The sequence below is a fragment of the Nansenia antarctica genome (genome assembly GCF_963989245.1).
Source record: "Nansenia antarctica genome assembly, chromosome: 7".
Lineage (NCBI taxonomy): Eukaryota > Metazoa > Chordata > Actinopteri > Argentiniformes > Microstomatidae > Nansenia > Nansenia antarctica.
Genome location: NC_137677.1, coordinates 4,794,873 through 4,817,001, shown reverse-complemented (window position 1 = coordinate 4,817,001; position 22,129 = coordinate 4,794,873). Strand labels below are relative to the sequence as shown.

Sequence of the window (22,129 nt, the reverse complement as noted above, 5' to 3'; positions counted from 1 at the left end):
AATGTCCCTGTAATTTGTAATTGTAAGTCGCTTTGGATTAAAAGCGTCTGCTAAATGGCAAAATTAATTAAATTATGGAAGGGAAGGGGGTATTCCTTACACAGAGCAGCAGAGATGGAGAAAGGATAAGATTAAACACAATTGTCATTGTAAAGAATAAGAATCATACTTTTTGATAAACAGAATGTAGAGTTTCAATATTGTAATAATTGTTCTCTGATGTCTTTTTGTTTGTGTTCAGAGTGAGATCCTGAGCCTGGGGAAGCTGTGTGGTCTCACACAGAGGCAGATAGAGACCTGGTTCCGCCACCGCCGCAACCAGGACCGACCCAGCAACACCAGGAAGTTCTGTGAGGCCTCGTAAGTCCGAACTCACACAGCCCTAAAGTCATTCACCTCTCGTTCTTGTGCACATACATTTGGGTCTCTGACGGGCCTAGTTAGTAACACATAAACTCTGGAATAAAACAAAGCAGACAGTATTTTGTGGGCTGCCTATTTCGGAAAAATGCGATTCAACAAGCAATTCAGATTTGCATCCTACGTATAGTGGGGTCTCATTAGAATTATACCGTCCCCCCCAATCTGAGTATCTCCGCCCGCGGCTGTAGGATCCACAATATGTTACATTTACGGTATTAGTTTAACGATACATGCGTGAAAAAGAAAATGGTCAAACTGCAGGAATTCCTTTGCTTGGCAACGTTGTGTTACTTTAATTGGCTAACTTGCTCAGATCCATAAAGCTGTATTAGCTGGGCTGTGTGTGTAAAGTGAAGCCAAGCCCAGGCTAATATGACCATTCTGATCCATAGATACACTCAGCGGTACTGTAATACTAGTGTTAGTGACACTACTGCGGCTCCGTGGCAGTCCCAGTATGAATATGATTGTATCGGGGGGATACACACCCGTGGACTATATTTACCTTAGTGGCACAAATGAACACTAACACTCAGACTAATTGAACCAAAATGGTGGACACTGGACACCGACTAAATAACTGAGGGGGGGGGGGAGACAGGTATCAAATGTGGAACAATTATAACATTTAATACATACAGATAAACATACACAAATGCACATACATATAACATTGATATCTCTAATCTAATGGTACCAGTAGCCCGGGTTGTTGATGTTAGCGCGCGTGGTGATGGTGATGGATGAAGGGAGAGGAGGAAAGTTCAGTAATAATAATATAATATAACTGACTCCTATTTTAACTAATTCTAATTCTTACTACTCTGGGCCTTCAGAACAATGATGCTGTCTGCTGCACCTGACAAAAGATCAGAGGTTTCATGTCCAAGCAAGACCTTGAAAAATTCATCCATGCATTTGTTTCGAGTAGACTTGATTATTGTAATGGTCTACTAACAGGCCTATCTAAAGGAGCTGTTCGGAAATTGCAGCTCATCCAAAACGCCGCTGCTAGGGTCCTAACAAAAACAAAGAAATTTGAACACATTACACCAATCCTGAGATCCCTGCACTGGCTACCAGTCTCTCAGAGAATTGAATTCAAAATCCTCCTAATTACATACTAATCACAAAATGGTCTTGGACCAAAATACATATCAGATCTCCTCCCACCCTATATTCCCGCAAGGTCCCTAAGGTCAGCTAATAATTCCAAGAGTAAAAACAAAACACGGTGCAGCAGCTTTCAGTCACGCTGCTGCATGCTCGTGGAACAAACTCCCTGAAGAAATCAAACAGGCCCAAACCCTTAAAATATTTTAATCTAAGCTAAAAACCTTCATGTTTTGCACCAGTTATGATTAAACACAAACACTTCTATCAATGTCTTTTTTCCATTAACTATTGTCTTTTTAAATGTTTTATCTATTTACTTCTTATATTTGCTTTTATTCATTGTAATTTTTATTTTCTTATGCTCCTCTTGCTGTAATTTTAAATAATGTATGTAAAGCACTGAATTGCCCCTGTTGTATGAAATGTGCTGTACAAATAAACTTGCCTTGCCTTGCCTTGCCTACAGCCCTCGGCCTCTCCTGTTGTGGTCGTGTGTGACCAGCTGGTGTTTTGAATAACCAGTAGCCACGGTCGTTTCTCAGTTGTTTACATATTCTGAAAAGACAGATTGGAAGCTTTCAAATGATGTGTCATACATTGAACTCGGAAAAAGGTTGAAGATGATAAGCACATTTGAATGTTGGTACACCTCAAACCAACATATAGACAACTGGGAAGCAAAACAGCTACTAACAGCTAGCAGCCGAGAAGGCACATCGCTATGAACATCTAACCGCATGTTCAGCACATCACAACACGCTGATAAAACACAGACATGCTAAAAACACATAGCTAACTACACATAATTAGATGATCACACAGTCCTTGCTTTTGAACACGTCCTAAAACGTAAGTTTGTTTACAAGCTTATCACTTCCCCAGCAGCCTACGGCAGACGAGACAGTGAATCCAATTCACAAATTAGACGTATTTAGTAATATTAGTTATCCTAAAACCAGGGCTCTCAAGTCTCACGCATTGGGCGTGAGACACACGCATTTCAACCCGTTCACACGCTCACACGCCACACCTTGTCTCACACCCAATGCGTGAGACTTGAGAGCCCTGCTAAAACTGTTGGTTGTTATATGGAGTGGGTACTTCAAAACTTACTTATATTCTAAGTAAAAATGTCCTGTTTCTTCTTCAATCATTTAATTGAATAAATTAACCGTAACCATGGTAACAAGGAGGCACGGCTGGAAAGCCGCAACCAGTTCTGGAGTGTTGGGCGTGGTGAGCAGCAGCTCATTTGCATATTTAAAGCTACAGACACAGAAACAGCCCGTCAAGAACAGCACTGACACAGCGCGGTATAGAGGCCTGCTAGAAGGCCTTTAGATTAAAATCAGAGTGGTATTTTCAGAAAAAAATTTCAAAGACATGTTTTGGGGGAGCTCAGAGATCTAGTATTAACCTGTTGAAGAAGAGTATACTAGGGGACCTTTAAAGGTCAAGTTTAGGACAATTTTTAATTGCAAAGAAGGGCTAACAATGAGTATGTGAAATGTGCCATATAACATGATAACCACACAACATGATGCTATCATTGTTTCTATATCACTGTCTGAATGACTCTTTTCAGTGTCAAACTGTGATGTGACTGATTCACTTGAGGATGAGATGTTATATAATGTTATATATGTTGTTGTTGTTGTTGTTGTTGTTGTTGTTGTTGTTGTTGTTGTGATGTTATATAATGTTTATATGTCTTTTTTGCAGTTGGAGGTTTACGTTCTACCTCATTGCATTCATGGCAGGTCTAGCTACTCTGATTGATGTGAGTATATGAAGCACAGTCACTGTTGAAACGGTAATACTACTAGTATTACTACAACATTATCTGTCTCTCTCTCTTTCTCTCTGTGTCTGCCTCTCTCTCTCTTTCTCTCTCTGTCTGTCTGTCTCTCTCTTTCTCTCTCTCTCTTTCTCTCTCTGTCTGTCTGTCTCTCTCTCTCTCTCTCTCTTTCTTTCTCTCTCTGTCTGTCTCTCTCTCTCTTTCTCTCTCTGTCTGTTTCTCTCTCTCTTTCTCTCTCTCTTTCTCTCTGTCTGTCTGTCTCTCTCTCTCTCTTTCTCTCTCTCTCTTTCTCTCTCTGTCTACAGAAATGATATGCCTGCACATATTTGCTATACCCGCTCACCCAAAACAAAATGGAATAAAAAGGTTTTGTCGACAGAATATTACAATGAGAATCCAAGCGTGTGATAACGTTGATATTCCTGCTTGCTCGCCCCTTCCCCCGTCATTGACCATGTGTTGCTCTGTTCCTCTGCCTAACAGACTCCCTGGTTCTGGGACCGCAGACAGTGCTGGCAAGACTACCCAAAACAAGTAAGTAACAGCTAATGCATTAGATATAATCAATTAGACCACTGGGCTCCCAACATGTTTTAGCAGGGGTTGCTATGAGAAGTGGATTGAGTGAGTTGGGCTTGTGATCGGAAGGTTGTGAGTTCAAATCCCGCCTGAAACCACACCACTACTAGTGTGCCCTTGAGTAAGGCACTTAGCCCTCAGTTACTCCAGGGGGAATGTCCCTGTAATTCGTAATTGTAAGTCGCTTTGGATTAAAAGCGTCTGCTAAATGGCAAAATTATTATTAAAAATGTAATTATTAAATTAGAAGACAGCAGCGCAGAAGTACTCTTATTATTACCCTCTTTTTTTTTTTTGCGAGACCCTGCATTAGAGAATCTCAGAGAACAACATGTCTGTGCCTCTCTGCCATTGCCACAGTCGCTATGCCTGGAGGAACAGGTCTCCACCCTGCCTTCTTCCATCTGATAACAATATGGAGATTCCCCCTGGGGGACCACTCCCCAAGGAGGTTGCAACCTTAAACTGAAAACACTACAAGACGAAACGCTCAACCGCCGTCTATATCCGCACTTCAACTGATTACAGCACTGCAAACAAACCCCTAACCACTGTTGCTGCGGCTGTTGACCTTATCAGTGTGAAGCAGAGTGTTTTTCTGCACTTAAGGAGCATGGAGGAGGATGTCGTTTAAAAGAGTTAAACGTGAGGTACTAGACTTCCCCCCCCATTGTCTCTTCTGGAAACTTGGAGAGCTGTGTGTTGTGTTGTGTTGGGTGTCGTGTTATTGGGCCACGGTCAGGGCCATTTCGGTCTATCACCACTCTATGAAGGAGCATAATATTATTTCCTCTGCCTTAAATGTCAAAGTCAAAGACATTTTGAGGCACAACGAAGGTATAGGAGAAGGAGAATGTTTTGGTTTTTCACAAGCGTTCACATTGAGGCGTTGCCAGGGGATAGGAGGGGGGTGTTTGGGCAGCGTTCTCCTGCCTCGAGCCTATGATCCAGGTGTGTCCTGAGTCCTGAGTTTCTCTATTTCAGACCCAGGCCCCCCAGGCCCCCTCCTCCTCTCTCACACAGACTGCTGTTGTCAATGCTCAGCTATGTGGACTCAGGCCTGTCATTGAGAGGAATATCTCTGTTTGAACAAAGGGCTGCTTAGTAAGTCCCCCCCCCCCGCCTCCACCCCCCACCTCCAATCTGCCACAGCAGACGGAGAGACTCTCAATAGTTGAACATGACGTCCTCTTCTTGTATCCTTTCAATTCAATTCAATTCAATTCAACTTTATTATTCGCCATGTGCAGTGCACTAGGAACATGACTTGGTGTTCTACCATGCTAAACAAGCTACAGTACATACAACAGCAAGACGACAACAACAACAACAAAACTCAAGACAAAATATACAGTACCAATATGAGTGAATATATTATGAATAAATATACTGTACAACTTAGTGCAAGAACATGTAAAGTGCAAGGTGCAATGATCAGGAGTTATTGAGAAGGGCTATGGGGCTTTGGGGAAGAAACTGTTCAAGTGGCGTGATGGTTTTGTCCTGGTGGCCCTGTACCGCTGTCCAGAAGGGAGTAATGCAAACTTCCATCATCATCCTTACTGATGTGTGAGAACTAGATCATTTAAAGCGAATAACTCCATGCAGTATGTTTCCCCCATATTGCCCTTGCCTACTGATAGGATGCGTTTTCATTGTGCACTTGGAAACTTTAAATACTCTGTATAAACTCATCAGTAATAATAATTAAGTTGTAACATCTAGGTGTTGACACTAAGCCAACCTCCCTGTCTCATGATATGCCATCTACCTTGCAGCATGTAACTTGACTGGGGGCCAGTGTAGAGCATGGGTCAAGAGGGCAGTATATTTAGGACTGACCAGACTCGGGTGACTTTGTTGCCATGATAACCAACTCCTTATGGGATGAGCAGAGTCAAACGTACATCTTACTTTCTGGTCAACAACTCTACTTGTAGACTCAACGGAGCCCTGTCTTTAGGATGATTTGTATCTTTGCTTGATCATCAACTAACGGCCTATAAGAGCCACTGTGAATATCATACTGTGTGCGTTCTGTCTGCCTGTGACTGAGCACACCCAGCGCTGTGAATAAACTTGTATCTTAATTGTTTACCATGAGCAATCTCTAATTACGTTTGGGTACGACTAGCAACTATCTCGGCCACCGCCCATCATCAGGGAACCATCTAATATCACCTACCCTGTTCTTTTCTGTTAAGTGCAGTTGAAGGAGAGAAGGATATGAACAGAAAGGAAGCCCCTATAGTCTACTGAGATACAGCCCTGCCGTGTTGCTCAGTGACCTTTAACCTGTGTTCTACCTCCTCTCTCCTGATAGGCTGTGGCTGAAGCTCACTACTGGTATTACATCACAGAGCTGGGCTTCTATTGGTCGCTGCTGCTGTGTGTGTCTGTGGACGTGAAGCGGAAGGTGAGTGTCACTCCCCTCTCCTCCCCTCTCCTTCCTTCTCCTTCCTTCTCCTCCCCACTCTCTCCTCCCCACTCCCCCTCTCCTCACTCTCTCCTCCCCTCTCCTTCCCACTCCCCCTCTCCTCCCCTCTCCTTCCTTCTCCTCCCCACTCTCTCCTTACCACTCCTCCTCTCCTCCCCTCTCCTCCTCTCCTCCCCTCTCCTTCCTTCTCCTCCTCTCCTCCCCTCTCCTCTCCACTCCTCTCCAGAAATAATCTTTACTGTGGTGTGCACAGACGGCTGCCTCACAATGCTCCACCTGCAGTAGTGCTGATGCGCAGGTTTATAGTGTGTCTGGGCGTCAGCATTTCAACGCTGTGTGGTACAGTGTGTTCCCTAGCTGCTACTGTAGTGTATCCTTTAACACTACAACAGCCGTGAGGGGTCATTAACACTACAACAGCCATGGGTGGGGTCATTTGACCCTGTGAGTAAAGCAAATGTTATATCTTTGCACTCGATCAAATTTCAGGACCCTCCTTTCATGACTTCCTAGATATGTCCGTTCTACCACCCAGTATCCTTACATTTGTCAAAATCACATCAGGATAAGCTAGTATGAAGCTATTTTGCAGTTTTTCTGTGTAGGAGGCAGGCTCATTTACAAGACGGCCAACTAGTGGTCGTTGTGTGTAAGTAGCAGCTTCCCATTGTAAAGACTATGGTCATTTGACCCCAGAGCAGTATAGTAGGTAACATAGACACGGCTGTTCTAGTGTTAAGGCTGTTCTAGTGTTAAAGCTGTGTGTGTTTTTTTTTGTGTTCCCAGGATTTCAAGGAACAGATCATCCACCACATTGCCACCATTTTCCTCATCAGTTTCTCCTACTGTGCCAACTATGTACGCGTTGGCACTCTGGTGATGCTGGTTCATGACTCCTCTGACTTCCTTCTAGAGGTATGAAGAATTTCAATTTCAGTTCCCTTTTCCCTATGACTTAAGTTAGGACTTAAGTGTTTAGTTAGCGAGGGTTTTTGTTTCACAAGGAGGCCAGTCCGCAACTAGCTTCTTTGTCCTTATCTCATTCTGACTCTCAGATTATTATATCCACGGGTTTCAAAGCAAAGTAAACACATTTGGTTTTAAAAAATACATTGTTTATTTATTTGTACTAAGAGGCACAAAATGTCTAGTGGACAAACTTTCACATCTCCCAGGAGGCTTTGAAAGAGCACTGAAATAGAACCCATCTATCGTCATAGTTTCTCCTAAAGCTGTTTCTCTAAGGGAACTAAGAGAAGCAGTGACGTATTACACTGATGTTATCTTCCAATAATCGTTATCTTCGCTTTGAGAGACTGATTAAATATGCATGACTAGTCGTCTAATCACGTTCCCAGACACACTCAGAAGGTCTGGTGGACCAAGCTGTCAATCTTGGCCTTCTTACCTCAGTCTTACCCAACACAAATATCAGGAAGAACTCCTTATAAATGGACTGACTTATTCCAAAGAGCTTTACAATGGCCTCTCATTCACACATTCACACCAATGGCGGCATGCCACCATGCAAGGAGCCGGCCCGCTCATTGGGAGCAATTTGGGGTTCAGTGTCTTGCCCAAGGACACTTCGACATGTGGCCAGCCAGGGCTCGAACCGCCGATCTGCCGACCTTGCGATCATTAGACGGCGGCTCTACCTCCTGCGCCATAGCCGCCCCTTATGCATAGCCATTGGCTTTACCTCCCATCGTCTCCAACAGCACCTCCCCCAGTGCTCCCCCCCCCCCCCGCACGTTTCTGATCTGACATACAGTATGTGGAGAATATAGACAAGCTTTTTTGACAAGCACATGATAAAGAACAGCACGACACTACCAGTCCATTACATTGTAAGGAGGTCATACAGTATGATGGAAAATAATTATGATAACAGATAATTGATCCCAACTGTTTATTTTTTTTTTGGAGAGAGAAATCTCAATTAAAATAATTGGATGCATGGGGTTGTGAGTTACCCCCACTGAGAGGCCTCACTGGCATGTTTTGTGATGAGACTGTTACATTGCATTAACAGTCTGCCAAGATGTTCAACTACGCTGGCTGGAGGAAGACCTGTGACCTCCTGTTTGTCGTCTTCGCTCTGGTGTTTCTGGTGACGCGTCTTGTGATTTTTCCAGGCAGGTGAGACGTCGTCTTCAAGATCCATAATAAAAACCCAAACTCCAAAGCTCAACTTTAGAGTCTAGTAGTGCACAGATACACATATTTATGTGTTCAATATGTTAAAAAGTATCATTCTGAGTTACTAATTAAAAGGCCTTGTGGATGGATTCTCTAGACTGTCTTCTTTGCTTGTTTCTTGTTTGCAGAGTGGTCCACACCACCCTCGTAGTGTCCTTGGACTTCTTCCAGCCGTTCTTTGGCTACTACTTCTTCAACGCGCTGCTGCTGGTGCTGCAGGCGCTGCACGTCTTCTGGGCCTGGCTCATCTTACGCATGGTCTACAAGTTTGTTTTCTTGGGCAAGGTTAGTACAGCAGATATGTAATAGACTAGATATTTAAGCAATATCACACGAGAGGGAGTGCTGTTTGGATATCAGCACGGCTGTGATTCGGTCGTAGGTACAAGGCTGCAGGCCGAGTACCGAAGACGTTCACAGCCGTATTGATATTCAGTATAACAGCACAACCTTGAGTGTGATATTGCTTTTATACAACAGTTCTACAGCGCAATTTATTCGTTAACAGTAAAAAGTGACAACAGATTATGATTTGTTTGTTTATTTAATCATTTATTTTGGCTCCGTCAACAAAAAATAGTTCTGCAACTGGACTGTTGCCTAGTAACCTGAACACAAACATCTGCAGGCTAGCTACTCTGTATTAACGGTCATTTGGGAGTGATACATATAGTTAAAAGTCCCAGTGCTGTTATACTGTATATCAGCACTCATGGAATGCCTCTTGTCCAATCAAATTACTTGGTTCGAAACTAACTGTTGTATAATGGTATTTATTTAATTGGATAGTGTAGTGCCGGAGGAAAAAGGAAAGACGTAGGCAACGTAATGATAACTGTTTAATCAAAATAACAACTTGTACTCTCAGTACAGGACCAGAAAATAGATCACCAAAACTGTTGTGTCTAAACAGGAAGTTGCAACGTTAATAATCCTCCCCTCTGCCCCTAGTGCCAGAACTGGTTCCCTCCCACTACACAACCAACAGTAAGAGGAGAACATGAACCCATAATGTAGTCACTACACCAGCCCCCCCAGTGTTCACCTCAATATTGGAAATCCTCACGGCGAGGAGGGCGTATGGCCCGGCCCCTACGATCGTAGGTAAAGTCAGGAGGTGCGGGAGGAGGTGTGACATCGCCCATCACGTCCTCCTGCAGGGAAGGACGGGGGGCAGTGACGACCGGGGGCTCGCGAGCTGCGGGGGGTTGTCGGGGTCGGAGGGGGGAATGGCCAGGGCGCGGCAGGGGAGGTAGGACTGGAGGCCGGCCTCTGCGCGGTGGCAGGGCCAAGTCCAGGGGCAGTTCAAGGTCCAAGTGGGCCGGTTTGAGGCGATCAACGGACACACACTCAGGCCTACCCCCCATGTCAACCATGAAGTTCTTGGCTCCGGCCTCGATGACACGGAAAGGCCCGTCATAAGGAGGACGTAGTGGAGTCCTGTGGCCATCATGACGAATGAAAACGAACCTCGCTGAGTGCAGCTCCGGGGGCACCCTCGAAGTAGGGACACCATGCTGCGTAGTCGGGACCGGGACGAAGGTCCTGGCGCTGTCCAGCAGGGAGGCGCGCTGAGCGGCGGCGGACCAGGGCTCCGTTGACTTGGGAATGAAGTCACCGGGGACCCGCAGCGGCTGTCCAAACACCAGCTCAGCGGACGACGACTGGAGGTCCTCCTTAGGCGCTGTCCTGAGCCCCAGCATGACCCACGGCAGCTTGTCAAGCCAGTCGCTGTCCGTGAGGCTGGCTCGAAGGGCGGCCTTCATGGATCGATGGAAACGCTCACAGAGCCCGTTCGCCTGCGGGTGATAGGCGGTTGTGCGGTGGAGCTTGACCCCCAGATTCTCCGCCACCGCTGCCCACAGCTCTGAAGTAAACTGTGAGCCACGGTCAGAGGAGAGATCAGCAGGGGTGCCGTAGCGGGAGACCCACACCGCGATGAACGCCCGGGCCAGGTCGGGGGCTGTCGTTGAGGAGAGCGGAACTGCCTCCGGCCAGCGAGTCGTCCTGTCCACCATGGTAAAGAGATAGGTGTATCCGTGCGAGGGGGGCAGCGGCCCTACCAGGTCCACGTTTACATGATCGAACCTCCGCTCAGGCACAGAGAACTGCTCCAGGGGGGCCTTGACGTGTCGATGCACCTTGGCGCGCTGGCAGGCGATGCACGTGTCTACCCAGGCCCTCACATCCCTCTTGAGCCCATGCCAGACGAATTTCTCTGACACCAGCCGTGAGGACGGTTTCCTACCAGGGTGAGACAAGCCGTGTATCGCCTCGAAGGCGGGGCGCCTCCAGTTGGCGGGGACCACCGGTCGTGGCTGACCCATGGAGACGTCGCACAGGAGCGTGGCCCCTGCGTCACCGAAAACCACCTCTTCTAGGCGCAGTCCTGTGTCCGACAACTTGAGAGCCTGGACGGCGGGGTCGGCGGCCTGGTCTGCAGCCATGCGCGCGTAGTCCAAACCCAGTTGGACCGCACCAACCACCGCCCTGGAGAGACAATCCGCGACCTGGTTGGACTTCCCAGCAACGTGCTGGATGTCTGTGGTGAACTCGGATATGTAGGCGAGCTGGCGCTGTTGGCGGTCGGACCACGGCTCCGCCACCTTGGACATGGCGTGCGTGAGTGGCTTGTGGTCCACGTAGGCCGTAAACTCGCGGCCCTCCAGTAAAAAACGGAAGTGTCTGACAGCAAGCCACAGTCCGAGGAGCTCCCTGTCGAATGTGCTGTACCTTTGCTCTCTGGGAGACAGCTGGCGGCTGAAGAATGCAAGAGGCTGCCAGGCGTCCCCAACCCACTGTTCGTACACCGCTCCCACAGCAAAGTCAGAGGCGTCCGTGGTGAGAGCAGTGGGTGCCGAGGGCGAGGGGTGGGCCAACATGGCAGCGCGGGCCAGGGCCGCCTTGGTGTCCTGAAAGGCTTTGACACGCTCCGCCGTCCAGTCCACCGGCTGCTTCAGAGTCTTGCCCTTCTGGGCATCGTACAGAGGCCGCAGGATGTGAGCGATGTGGTGGAGGAAGCGATAGTAGAAGGTTACCATCCCGATGAACCCCTTGAGCTCGCTGATTGTGCTGGGGCGCGGGAAAGCAGCGACAGCTTCCACCTTCGAGGGGAGGGGGGTCACCCCCTCTGCGGAGACCCGGTGCCCGAGAAAGTCGATGGTGTTCCGTCCGAACTCACACTTCGCCGGATTGACAATCAGCCCATGTTGGCTGAGCCGTGTGAAAAGGGCCCGGAGGTGGGACAGGTGCTCCTCCTCCGTGGTGCTTGCGACGAGGATGTCATCCAAGTAGACGAAGAGGAATGGTAGGTCCCGGAGCACCGAGTGCATGAGGCGTTGGAAGGTCTGCGCCGCGTTCTTCAGGCCGAACGGCATCCGCAGAAACTCGAAGAGTCCAAATGGCGTGATTACGGCCGTCTTAGGGACGTCCTCGGGGTGCACCGGCACCTGATGGTACCCCCGTACCAGGTCCACTTTGGAGAAGAAGCGTTTGCCTGCCAGGTTCGCTGAAAAGTCCTGGACATGTGGGACCGGGTAGCGGTCAGGCTTGGACGCGTCGTTGAGGCGGCGGTAGTCCCCACATGGGCGCCACCCGCCGTCTGACTTAGGGACGATGTGCAGGGGAGACGCCCAGGGGCTGCTCGAGCGCCGAACGATGCCCACCTGCTCCATATGCGCAAACTCCGCCCTGGCGATGGCCAGCTTCTCCGGGTTGAGGCGCCTGGCCCTGGCGTGGAGGGGAGGCCCCTCGGTCTCGATGTGGTGCTCCACTCCGTGTTTCACCGTGGGCGCGGAGAAGGTGGGCTTGGTAAGGTCGGGGAATTCGGCGAGCAGCCGAAGGTACTGGTCACTTTCGGCGAGCGTATTGGACCACCCGCTGTAGACCGCCTCCCCCTGCGTACAGGCGAAGGAAGCGAAAGTCTGTGAGTTGACCAGGCGCCTGTTCCCCACGTCCACCAACAGGTTGTGGGCGCACAGAAAATCCGCACCAAGGAGGGGAAATGTGACAGCCGCTATGACAAAATCCCACGAAAAGCATTGCCCTCCGAAGCACACGTCCACCGCCCTAGTGCCATAAGAGCAGATAGGTGTGCCGTCCGCGCCTGCCAACTGCGGACCACGCTCCTCCTTCGCCACATCCGATCTCTCTGCCGGAATGATGCTCCACTGGGCACCTGTGTCACAAAGGAAACTGCGACCAGAGGCGGTGTCTTGTATGAAGAGCAGCCTGTTGGTGACGCCAGCGCTCAGGGCCACTACTGAGTGCCGGCCCCGCCGTTTCCCGTCGGTCCGAAGGTGCAGGGTGAGCGGCACCGTTTGGCCTTGGCGCCAAAAGTGGCGTGGTAGAAACAATGGCCCGCAGCGTTACCCTGCTGGCCAGAAGGTCTGGCGTCATCCTTCGCTCTCCTGCGACGGTCGGGTGGCGGGGCGGCCGCGGGAGCGAGCAGGTCGGGGGACCGTTGAGGCATGGCCAAGACGAACCGGTCCGCCTCCCTGGCCAGGGCGCGGGGCTCCATGATGGCGGTGTTGGCCAGCGCCATCCTAACTTGAGCTGGCAATGTGCGCATGAACAGCTCTGTGAAGAGGATCATGGGGTCTTCTGTACCGAGCAGGTTTAGCATCCTCTCCATGCGCGCAGAAGGCCTCTCGTCACCCAAGTCCGACATGGCAAATAGGCGACGCACCCTCTCCGCAGTGGACAGTTCAAATGTCTCTAGAAGCAGGGCCTTGAGGCGCTCATATTTGTTCGTCGTCGGGGGAGCAGACAAAAAACCTACCACTCGAGCTGCGGTGGAGCTGCCCAACATTGCCACAGCATGGTTGTACCGGTCGTCGTCGTCATCGATGTCACTTTTGTTGAAATGTGCCTCTACAATAGCAAACCATGCAGCAGGCGTTGAGTCCCAGAACTCTGGTAGCTTGAGAGTGGGAGTGCGCGCACCACGCGTTACCCTGACAGGGGATGGTGATGGCTGCCGCTGGTTTGAACGTCTTCCTCGCCCGGACATTTTGCAGGATTGTAATGTTCGTTCGCTGGTTTTTGTACACAATTACGTTAACAAAAATCCACGTCGGGGTCACCAGTGTAGTGCCGGAGGAAAAAGGAAAGACGTAGGCAACGTAATGATAACTGTTTAATCAAAATAACAACTTGTACTCTCAGTACAGGACCAGAAAATAGATCACCAAAACTGTTGTGTCTAAACAGGAAGTTGCAACGTTAATAATCCTCCCCTCTGCCCCTAGTGCCAGAACTGGTTCCCTCCCACTACACAACCAACAGTAAGAGGAGAACATGAACCCATAATGTAGTCACTACAATAGCATGATATCACTTAAAATCATTTGCTCTTGTGTAGGTGGAACGAGATGAACGCAGTGATGAGGAGAGCGAGGTTTATGATGATGAGGAGGAGGAAGAGGAGGAGGAGGAGGAGGAAGAGGAGGAAGAGGAGTCGAGCTGGGAGCAGAGAAAGGGCACCCTCAACTCCAAGCTGGTTTCGCTTGCCAAAAACTGTGTTCTTAATAACCTCGCAAATCAGAGAAATATGAACAGCCGATTGCCCAAAGCCAGATAAATGGTTATCTCCTTCTGACAAGGTTAAACGTTGAAAAACGTCTTGTTGAGTGTTGTTTTCCTCTCCTGTCCCTCTCCATACCAAAATATGACGGTAAGATATAAGTAATTTATATACGGCTTATTATCACAATCCTTTTATGATTTCGTATGTATGATTTCACTGTTGTAAATGTATGTACGTTACTGCATCAGAATAATGCTCTGGCCAATCATCGTTGGACTTCCTTACTGTACTTTTAGATCAAATATGTTTTATAGATTTTATATTTATACCTGATTTGTTTTTTCACTGGGTGATACTGCTGAATTGTGTGTAAATATTGAAAGATAAATTATTCTCTGTCATGGTGTGTCATGTTGTCGTCAGTCCTCCACAGAGGGACGAATGACTGACTGAGGAAATGTAACAAAAACCAAAGTAATAATATATTATCTTGTTATACATGTAATGTAACGGCACATTTTTGTGTGAACATGCCCTCATTGCATGAACATCATTCCTCTGCCCAGTTAAAATACATTGTTAAAATGTAGATACTTTAAGGTAAGAAATAATTGTGGTTAATTAATTGATTGATCAATTATGACTGTTCATTCAAATTGATTAGAAATGGCTTTGAGATTCGCATTCACAAATAATCTCCAGATTGAAGTTGAGCTACCACTACTCAGTTACTGTAAACTGAAGCCTTTAAAAACACATGTCATCACTACACTGTTTCAACTGTTAAGAATGGTGATGGCGCCCCCTGGTGAAGAGAAATAGTACCTGCCTCTGTTAGAAGTAGGCTCTGCTGCTCAATTATGGGATACTATGATGGAAAGTGATGAGAGCAATATCGTGATCTTAGAATGATAAGGTTCTATCTCCGTTTAGAATGATAAGGTTCTATCTCCGTTTAGAATGATAAGGTTCTATCTCCGTTTAGAATGATAAGGTTCTATCTCCGTTTAGGGCAGTTCAGAGATATTGAGCGTCAAAGTTTTTACATTCCATTATGTTTTGTGAGATGGAACCTTTGTATTTTATGAATTACTAACTCAACATTTTACAAATAACACCACACAGGCATTAATAAACACCCAATGGATCAGATTATGTAAAAAACTCAATTTTGACAAAAATGGAGATAGAACCTTATAATCCTAACATCACGATGTGCTTCATTTCACAGTAGAGATAATGGAAAGGTTTACGCCTGTTTTTCTTTACGAACGTCACTGTGACCAGAGAGATTACCTTGCAGCATGTTTCTCCTTCACAAGGTTTTTTTTACTCTTATGCTACTGAACTTGTTTTGTGCCTTGGCTGCTGATTTTAAAACGTTTCTGCCATAAGCACTTGTTATTTAACTCTATGTGCAAGCTGGTATAGCTTTACAACTAGTTCTTCCTGGTTCAAAAAAACTGGTTTGAGGGGGGGGCACTGTGATGTTTGGTTGATAATTGACAAAATGTTCATGCACTAAAAATAGTATGATGCTACTCTATAAGGATGGGGGGGAAATCTCCTTTCACCCAAAGATAGGTATCATGATCATCTTTATCCATTACACACTGGAATACTGTACACGTATCAGACTACATGACTAGGTTGTTGAATACTGTACAGGTATTAGACTAAATGACCAGGTTGTTGGCCGTCCAGGTGTGCTTTTGTTCTGTCATCTGTTTGACACTTTCACACTGAATGTCTGTGGGTTCTGACTGTGGTCCATTTCTAGAGCAACAGAAGGGCTGATCCACTGAAGGACTCACACTGATAACAATTTGTGTTTATTTTGTTCAAAAGAAAAACAACAGAGAGAAATGCCATGGTTGTCGTAGCAATAACATCAGTCTTTTTTTGTTCTGTACATTCCTCATAGGTTTGTTCACGCTGTGGCGATTTCAACACTATCAATAAATAGCTTTTATTGAACAACTCAACACTGTTTATATGTTTTTATTAAATACAAATACAGCAAACAATACAATACAAATGACAATATCCTTACAATATAAGTTATAATACCCTGCATTAGCTGATACCACTAATGATTTAATGTACAATATGTTGTTTCCTTGCATTGCAGACAAGACAAAATGCATTTTCTCTTCAAAAAATGTGAAGCATTCCCTTTTTGTATTACACATTTACATTACAGAGCAGGCAGCCAGGGCCGGTTCTAGGCATAGGCGAACTAGGCGGTCGCCTAGGGCGCCAAATGCCTGGTAGGGCGCCAAATGGCAAACATTTTTAAAAATAATTTTATGTCTCTATGAATTTCATAGTCTCTATGAAAATATGTCTCAGCCTACTGTCTCTATTACGCTTCGTGATTAAGGCCGATTTAAAGTTCTGCGTAAAGTCGACGCCGTAGGCTACGAGTAAGCTTACGTAGTCCCGCGTGACCGTGCGTAGCCTTGACGCGCTCCTCTCAAAAAATCTAACTACGCGTCAGCTCTGTGATTGGTCCGCTTGGTTGCGTCACATGATTCCGACTCTCTCGTCGGCCAAAATGCGGAAGCCATGACAGAAATGTAATTTACTTTTTCTGTAATTACTCATTAATAAAGATTTGAAAAATTATGATAACCATCGTATTATCTTAGTTTAATGTCATTTCAATGCATCATAGAACTTTTATTTACAACAAGCATAACAACAAAAAGATCGCTATTATGCCGCTTTGAGCTTTGAGCTCCGTTGAGTTCCTAACCGGAAAAGGCACAGCACAGGGGCATAGAAAACACACTGCCACCTAGCGATGTGACGGTGTAATTGCAGTGCGGCCTACGCAGAAGTGTAAAGTGCGAGACCCCTTACGTAGAATACGTAAGCTACGCACGTAAATTCGACGCAGAACTTTAAATCGGCCACACTCGCCTCTTGCGTGAACCCGCCCACCCGCCCGCAACTAACGTGCCCTCTCTCGAACATTCATTGAGAATTACAAGCTAGCAGCTAGTAAATCAAATCAAATCATACTCTCGCCTAGGGCACCTACATGCCTAGAGCCGGCCCTTTAGGCAGCCCTTGTCGTCCTACACTCTAGAAGTGAAACTGATGTGGTCAGGTCTGGGCAATTCCTTAATTCTTTCGCCAGTGATGAATTGCTGTGTCATGCTGTTTACTTGGCCTGTCCTCATACCTGAGAGATGCATGGAAATATCCACTTGTTAAGTCTGACGTCAAAAGTGACGTTTAGCCATTTCCGAGTCCAAACCAGAAATTCTCCGCACCAGAGTACCTCTGAACTACAGCGGTAGAATGACAGTTCAATCGTTTTTTTAGACTCGGATCTATTCATACAACAAGGGACACAGCACTTTCCCGTTTTCTCCAAATTGTCAGGGTATTTGAGCCTCGGAAAAGCGCTATATAAATATAATTTATTATTATTATTATTTCGGCATTTCGAAGACAGCGCCTCAGCCAACGTTGGACCCGGAAATACGTCACGACTTAACAAGCGGATACCATACATGTATGCGATCACAAGCATTCATCTATCATTCGTACAATTACAATTAGTTAATAAATAAAAAAAAGTATCCATAATAACTGATTCTGTAAGCAAAGTTACATAAGGATTACAAACAGAACAATGTCAAACTGAATCCAACATGTTTATAGGTGAAACATACTAAACATGCAAAGTAAAATGTTTGAGGTCATTATTCAGACAAGTCCAGTGAGTCCAGGTAATACCGCTCCCTGTCCAGGTAATACCGCTCCCTGTCCAGGTAATACCGCTCCCTGTCCAGGTAATACCGCTCCCTGTCCAGGTAATACCGCTCCCTGTCCAGGTAATACCGCTCCCTGTCAGCCAGTATGTTGTTGTCCACACCCAGTGACGTAACCCTGGCCATCTGCTCTCGCTGCCGCTGGCTCTCCCTCCTCATCTCCTCCCTCGGGTCACTGAGCTCAGTCCTCTGGGGCTCTTGGGAAGCAGCATGGTGGTTGTCCACATGGCCGAACGCATTGGTGAGGACTAGGAGGTAATCAGTGAGGTAGTCTTTGGACACCCAGTCACAATGGTTGGATGTTGTGGATGCGTCTAGACTGTCTACATCAACTGGGGAGTTGGGAGGGAGAGAGGGCGACATCCTCAAGGTCCTTCCTCCTCGCCATCATCAACCGCCGCTTCTTCCTACCTCTGTTCCTCGGCAGGTAGCGTTTCCCATTTCGCCTCCTCTTCTTCATAAGATTACCTTCCAAATTGTCCACATGGCCGAACGCATTGGTGAGGAGGTCATCAGTGAGGTAGTCTTTGGACACCCAGTCACAATGGTTGGATGTTGTGGATGCGTCTAGACTGTCTACATCAACTGGGCCAAAGTCTGGCGTCAGCTGAAGTGGGTGGAGGGCTAGGGGTAAACACTGAGGTGTTTGTGAGAGGAACTGGTTTGTGAGAGAAAGGCTCTGGCTTGACTCTGACTGTTGTCCAGGTTGGGAGGGAGAGAGGGCGACATCCTCAAGGTCCTTCCTCCTCGCCATCATCAACCGCCGCTTCTTCCTACCTCTGTTCCTCGGCAGGTAGCGTTTCCCATTTCGCCTCCTCTTCTTCATAAGATTACCTTCCAAATTGTCCACATGGCCGAACGCATTGGTGAGGAGGTCATCAGTGAGGTAGTCTTTGGACACCCAGTCACAATGGTTGGATGTTGTGGATGCGTCTAGACTGTCTACATCAACTGGGCCAAAGTCTGGCGTCAGCTGAAGTGGGTGGAGGGCTAGGGGTAAACACTGAGGTGTTTGTGAGAGGAACTGGTTTGTGAGAGAAAGGCTCTGGCTTGACTCTGACTGTTGTCCAGGTTGGGAGGGAGAGAGGGCGACATCCTCAAGGTCCTTCCTCCTCGCCATCATCAACCACCTTCAGCCACCAATGGAAATAAAATACTGCAAAAAAACCTGTGAACAGGCTATACTGGTAGGTGATTATGATGTCATAAAGGGGTTATGTCATCAAACTGGTTTATGTGGTAAAGCATTGTCTCTGTAGTAAAATGTTTATTCAATTAATAATAATTTTAAAAAGGGCCAAACAAATGTTGGGTTTAAAACTCTATTCATGCTTTCCAGAAGAAAGGGAACAGCAAACCATTTTGAATAATGATGAGACGCAAACCCCAAACAAATGACCAAAAAAACCTTGTTATACTCTTTAAAAAATAGCTTGTATTTACATCTAGTCAAATAGAGTTGGTAATGAAAACTTCTTGTACCCACAGCAAAAGTAGATATTTGGAAATCTCTTCAGAGCAGCAAACCATTCTAGTTGATGGTAGTATTGCGACTTAATTCAATCCTAACATTCTCAAGGTCTGAAATATTTCACACATGGTTATGGTGCTTATTAGGGTCAAATCACTTTACACATGTTAATAATTGTGCTCTATACATACAGCTCAGGACAAACCAAACCAAGGGGCTGTTAGAAAAGCAGGATCAATGAGTAAGCCAGCTAACTACCAAATATCTTGAAAAAAAGTGAATAAAGATACTTTATTATTTATTCATTATTAGTAATTAATTCATTACTAGACTCTCAACAACTCAAGATTAAATACAGTATCTTGTCAAAACAGAAAATCATGTGAAATATTGGATTTCTTTCCAAGTTAGCTGGATAATTTAGTGATACTGCTGTCTTGAAAAGGATTCCTGTCAAAAACTGCACATTTCATAGTATTAGATTCAAGGTACTTAGTATACAACTCACAATGTTTCAAAAGTTCTCTACAATGTAGGTATAAATCATGTTAATATGGGTAAAAAACAAACAAACCAAAAAACATGGTTTGACATGCCAATAAGTATTTTATCAAAAACTTACAAAGTTCCTTGAAGGTTGTAATGTTATTAATCTCATGAACAAATATGTTGGTCAAATCCAAATAAGCATTTGGTATCTCAGTGCCAGCCACGTATCTTAGTACTTCTAAGACTACAGAGCTAAGATAATATTTAGAGAATGTGATCTAATGTCAAGTCCCTGGTGGTCGCAGAATCAGAGGTCAAACACATTGATAAATATGACAGCATTTAATGCATGTTAGAACAGAATTTCAATAAATAAAATAATTATATTTCAGGGACATGAGCCTTTAGAGTGCATAAATAACAGCTCACAAACTTCAACACTGAGATGAATCACCAAAATAACTATGGGTACGCAAATAGGTAGAAAATCAGATTGTAAGAGTTTTGTCTGTGTTTTTGTTTTGTTTTCTTTGATTAGTTTACTTTAATTAAATCTGTTTAACTGTCTTGAATGCTCTGTATTGTTCTCCATAGCAAACAGGCAAATACATAGTTTTGTAACGTTTAATTTTGAAAACTCAAAATTAAAAAGAAATTCAATTAAACTGAACACTTACTTCTGGGGAAGTCAACGAATATATTGTATCTAGGGTCTCCCACCCTACCTTTGGGAGTGGCGTTGTCACAGTATATCAGTAACAGGAACACTAGTGTTTCCTACGGGTTATACTAATATTCATAATTATCTTTAGTATGGTTGTCACATGCGTCACACATTCAGTACAATACAATAATGTAAATTGTTGAATACTTATTGTACAGTATCTGCAAAAAGTTTTGTCTTTGATAAAGAATGACTTGGTTAACAAAGTGCACCTTTATTGTAACTTGTGTTGTAATGTAATTGCAACTACAGTGTCTTGTTTCTCAGAGTTTTGGTGATTATAACACCAAAAGTTTTTCTTCTAATATTTCTTTAATTTAACTAAGAGTATTTAACTAAGAGTATTTCAATCATGTGAGGCACGGTAGAACTGAACATCATAGAACATCATACATACGTAGAACATCATGATTGATGCCTGATGGAAATAATTTCCGTCCACAAGATATTTCATATGGGTGTATGTTGATCCTGCTGACATGGAGCAGATCTGGACTGCTGTCCACTGGCGGACTCAGGGGGGGGGGGGCGGTGGGGCGACTGCCCCTCCTGGTGTCCCCACGGTTGAAAAACTTCTCTCTTAAGTGCTCTTTTGAGTGGCAAAAATGCCCTTTTGAGTGGCGAAAATGAGAGGATGTGCCCTATTGGTGCCCCTCCAATGGTCTAAACTTGACCATGTGCCCCCACAGTTGAAAAACGTCGCACTAAAGTGCCCTTTTGAGTGGCGAAATTAGAGGATGTGCCCTATTGGTGCTCTTCCAATGGTCTAAACTTGACCATGTGCACTGATGGGGTCCCATGTTGTGCAGTAGGTGCCCTTTTTTTCTTTTCGACCCCCCTGCCCTTCAAACAGCCTGAGTCCGCCACTGCTGCTGTCCTGTTCTCCACCCTTCTCCCTGAATGATGACGAGTCCCCTTTCCTATTTTTTCCTGTCTATGGAATTGGAGAACGGAATAACTAGTTATAAATGTGTTAGTGTGTAAATAATAATTTCACCTACTCTCATGCATTTTCATACAGATCAATTGCCAAATACAGTCAAATGCTACACGGATACTTTTTTTTTTTTTTTATCAACACAAATTGAACATTGGAAATGTAACTATAAGTAAATAAGGCCTTATACACTGAACACAAAATTTAAGCCAACACTTGTTTTTGCTCCAATCTTTCACGAGTTGAAATCAAAGTTGTAAGACTTTTTCTATGTACACAAAAGGCCTATTTCTCTCAGATTTTGTTCACACATTTGTTTAAATCTGTGTTAGCGGGCACTCCTTTGCCAAGATAATCCAACCACCTGACAGGTGTGGCATATCAAGATGCTGCATGATATCAAGATTAGACAGCATAATTATTGCACAGGTGTGCCTTACGCTGGTCACAATAAAAGTAAGTAAGTAAGTAAGTAAGTAAAGCTTTATTTATATAGCGCCTTTCGTACATGAAATGCAACTCAAATCGCATTTTACCCTAAATGAGACTAAAATGTGACATTTAATCAGAATGCCTTACATTCTTTTGGCACAGTCACAAGAACAAGTGCATACTGATTAGTCTCAAAACGTCCTCGTCAA

At 45.5% G+C, this 22,129-nt stretch overlaps 1 protein-coding gene across 1 annotated transcript in view; it reads left to right on the top strand.

The window, feature by feature from the left end:
- The window catches only part of LOC308163099 (ceramide synthase 2-like), a gene marked incomplete at its 3' end in the record, with an annotated part of 18,665 nt that extends 4,529 nt beyond the window's left edge, over nt 1-14,136 (top strand). Inside the window, exons 3-10 of the mRNA XM_080537282.1 lie at nt 242-360; nt 3,262-3,319; nt 3,821-3,871; nt 6,240-6,332; nt 7,140-7,268; nt 8,389-8,495; nt 8,684-8,840; nt 13,918-14,136. Coding sequence (XP_080393408.1) covers nt 242-360; nt 3,262-3,319; nt 3,821-3,871; nt 6,240-6,332; nt 7,140-7,268; nt 8,389-8,495; nt 8,684-8,840; nt 13,918-14,136 — 933 coding nt within the window. The remainder of the gene's footprint in view (nt 1-241; nt 361-3,261; nt 3,320-3,820; nt 3,872-6,239; nt 6,333-7,139; nt 7,269-8,388; nt 8,496-8,683; nt 8,841-13,917) is intronic.
- Nucleotides 14,137-22,129: the final 7,993 nt, after the last annotated feature.